We start from the raw sequence: 3,972 nt of genomic DNA on the forward strand, positions 1-3,972 counted from the left end.
TGATCCCTACAAATCTTATCTGTCTTCTCACACTCCTTCTTTTCCTCTACCCAAATGATTGCCAAACATCCTTTGCCAGCTGACTCCCCAAATTCATTAACTGTCCAAATGTCTCAGTCATCAAACACTGAACAAATCCTACACTCCCAAATACAAGACATAACTAAACTCAAGTCACCTTCTCTCCTCTGATACACATATACTGTCAAGGCCAAGCTCTCACTTGGATCAAGTTCATCCAAAAAACTCTCCCCTAAATGTCACTGATATCTCCTTACATGTCTCACACTGCTTTTCTATGTCTCCCTTTAATGCCCTCCCCTGGCCAAGTTCCTCTTGCTAGTAATGCTCCAATCATCAATGCCAAATCCACCCTCTATTAAGGATTGGTTGTCTCCAACTATCCAAGCTGCCCTTTGGGAGAAAAGACAGATTTTCTCAACCTCTCCACTCCAGTCCCAAAAATCTGCTACAGAACATCCCTCTCACCATTTGACAAAAGCCTCTCAAATTATCTTCTCTCCTACACAACCAGATCCTACTTTCAAATAACAGTTGCTCCCCATTAACCTTAATTATCCAATCTAATTTTTTCCTGACTTTACTCAAAAACTATCAAAGAGACTCCAAGAAATTACTCCTGTGAACCAACAGTCTTCATTTTCCTGCCCCTTGCCCATTTCTAAGGGTGGGATCACTCCCCCTTTCCCTGGTCTTAGGATTCCTCTTCTCAATTACCAAGACTTTAGACTTAAAATTTCAGAAGTACACCTAAGAATTTTTTTTTCTAAATTCCTTAACTTTACCTCTATCCTTAGTCTATCTGTCTCAAAGAATTCAAATCAACTACAGACTGATAGAATTAAACAGATAGAGTACTACTTAGACAGTTAGACTAAATGCCAGCTCCTCTTTTCTTGGAATCTATATCCTAGTTCAGCCCCACAGACTACACTTTCCCAGCCTCAGATGGTCTCACCGAACCTCAACTACTACTTATGCAGCCTTCTTTTCCCCTCCATAACCAGCAACTAAGCTTCCTAGGGTCTCATAACAACTATGATCCAACGTCAGAAAGAAGCAGTCAGAGAAAATGACAACAATTTACCCAACTCCCAGCCAAACAATAATAAAACCAGAAAGTGGGAATGAAGGGACACTAACCCACTCCAGCATGTGGCTCTGGCAGGCCTTTCCCTTCTTTCCCAGTCCCTCTGTCTTGTTAATAAACTATAGATTTCATTTCTACAGCTAGCCACCAAGGTCTATTCCTGTATTTGGCAACTTCCTGGTCCTGAGGCTGACTACCAAAGTCCAGCTATGAACGTATTAAAATCCAGCAGTCAGAAGCCCCCTTTTAGCTCAACTAATTAACATGCCCACTTAATAATAAACTCCTCATCCTAACACATGATTTCCCTGTTTACCTCTGTAAAATTCCATGTTCCTATATGCAATATTTATCTTCCCTTCTATCCAGAGACAGTCCTTTGCCCCCTAGAGCAAATATCCCACTCCCTTTTCTCTTGTCTCCTTCCCATCGCCCTTGTCCTATCTCCCATTCCACTGTAACATAGCCATTCTAACACAGACCCTGCCCTTTTTCTGTTGTTAAAATGACACCAGCCAGATCATTTGTTGCTGTTTTTCTTGCCTGAATCAGAAAGCAGCCACTTTAACTTTTCTTCCCCACTTAATAATGAATCTGTGAAAGCAGGTGTTTGGGTGTGGCTTGTGCCTAATCCAAGGTACAAGAGGAAGTCCCCACTCTAAGGGGTCTCCTTCAATAATTATTTCTTTAAAATTTTCATTTATCTATGGAAGTTTTCTCTTATTTTATATAAACAATTCCAATCTTTTAAGATTTATATTGTTCTGTAATTGATGTCACTGAATCTAAAGCATAATTCTGCTTTTCATTTATTACTGTCTTTATGTATTATAAGTAACTGGTGTAAGAATCCCATATTCTCAATAGCAGATAAATTTGAGAACTATATGAAGGTTGATCTTGTAGTTGATAAAATGTTGGTTCCAGCATAGCAGAAATTAATTTTAGTTCATTGAGAAATGTTTGTAAATATTAAGTTTATATTGTTCTAAAAAGATGTTCACATATGATGTTATCTTCACCATATATATTCTGTTCAATATTTGAAATGAGAACAGAATAAAGTTGAGTAAAATTGAAAACCACCTAGTCATTTTCATCATCATAATCTTCATCCTTTTTCTGCATGATCAATTCATGTGCTTTTAGTACTCTTGGTATTGGAGTGTTGACAGTGTCATAAGCCCATCCTTTCCTCATAAACAACTTCTCAAGGATGCTTGGCATAGTGTAGCCTTTACTTATGATGAAATCCTTAAAGGCAATTGTTCCATAAAGGTCTTCAATGATGTCTGGCTTACCAGACCTTCCACCTTGAAGTTCAAGTAACTCTTCAGGATCCATCAAAGGCTCATCATTTACTAGCTTTCTCCACAGATTAGGCTTCAGGTACCATGCTCCATATCTAATCTTATCCCTGGTGGACTTGTAAGGATCTTCTGGTTTTCGGAGTTTCCTTTCAAAGTTTGCCTCCTGTATGGAGAATCTGATCTCTTTCACTCTGGTCAGCCTGCTGCAAATCCTGAGCTCAGGAGGAAGCAGGCTAATTTTTTTGATGGCAGAATCTTCATAGCTTGGTTTGCACTCATAGCCAATGTCAAATTGCTTCATCATGAAATCTTCATCAATGCCGAGGTCTCCAAATGATTCGACCCATTCACAGAAATCATAGACTCCTTTCGGTATGTACCGGTAATAAAGAGACTCACCAGAGTCCTGTTTTTTGGGCTTGTTTTCATGACGCACACCATGTTTACGTGACCCAGGAAACTTTGGAGGATCCAAGTCAAATTTTGAGGGAGGGCATTTCTCGGCAGCAATATCCAAATTCATCCATTTCCTGTGGCCCTCAAAATAATCCCACTTCTTCTCTAACTTCTGGTCAGGGTCAAGGACTTCCAGCACATTTAATAAGAGATCTTCAGAAATTCCTTCCTCCAGGGGGCAGAATGCCAAAGGATGCTGGCTCAGGTTTTCTTCAGTTCTCTTTACAAACAACTGGCGTGCTTGCTGGGCCATTGACAGCGATGAAAACAGGCTTATGTCCTGGCACGTTTTTTTCTGACTCTTCCTGGATCTGTGGCCGACTCTATGAGAAATTGTGGGGAGAAAGCCCTCTTTGCGTCCACGAAGGATCATACCTTCAAAAGGTGGACAGCCCTTCCTGAAATCGTCCAAGCCTTCCTTCACAAACACCCAGCGCCGGCCATCCAGAGAGGTAGGGAACTTTAGTTTTTCCTGTTTGTGCTTCGGGAAACACTTAGAAGGCAGCCTGTCCTTGAACCAGGGCTTGGAGGTCATGCCTAGAGGCATTGGCTGAAGTACTTGCCGGGGGCGATTCCAAGGCAGCCATTGCTCGCCCATGGTGGCCCTGGATCTGAGGCAACTGTCCCAGCCTCAAAGGATAGCTTCCCTAAGTCTACTCAGGTTGCTAAGAGACAAGGACCTTGTGGTTGAAATTCTACTAGAATGGGCAAAACCAAGTACACCCTTCCCTATCCTCCACCCCTTCCCCTACAATGGCTCCTTCCATTCTGTTGTCCAAGAACTAAATACACTTTCTGGCTCCCCTGGAATAGGGTAGACTTTCCAACTGTTTCCTTCCTTTTTAGACTATTTCAGAGAATACTGTATTCACTTCTTTATATATACACATACTTTGATTTCAACCACAGTGGCTTTTCTGAGCTATCAAAAGATATTTCTCCATTTGAGTATTCTTTTTTTGTCTTGGTATTATTTTGTCATTTTTAGTGTATGACTGTCACAATGTATCCCCCCCTGAATTTTATTCCAGAAATTTCATGTTTTTGATACAGTCATGAGTGGAACTGAGAATAAAATTTGAGAACATTTATTAA

At 40.7% G+C, this 3,972-nt stretch overlaps 1 protein-coding gene across 1 annotated transcript; it reads right to left on the bottom strand.

Moving 5' to 3' along the window:
* Positions 1 to 2,197: 2,197 nt before the first annotated feature.
* LOC121444669 (protein FAM47A-like) lies at positions 2,198 to 3,475 on the bottom strand. The gene has a single exon (XM_041646573.1). It carries the CDS (start codon positions 3,473 to 3,475, stop codon positions 2,198 to 2,200), a length of 1,278 nt encoding a protein of 425 aa, XP_041502507.1.
* Positions 3,476 to 3,972: the final 497 nt, after the last annotated feature.

The sequence above is a fragment of the Microtus oregoni genome, unplaced genomic scaffold (assembly GCF_018167655.1).
Source record: "Microtus oregoni isolate MIOR12 unplaced genomic scaffold, Mior012 000137F_ref0000512, whole genome shotgun sequence".
NCBI lineage: Eukaryota > Metazoa > Chordata > Mammalia > Rodentia > Cricetidae > Microtus > Microtus oregoni.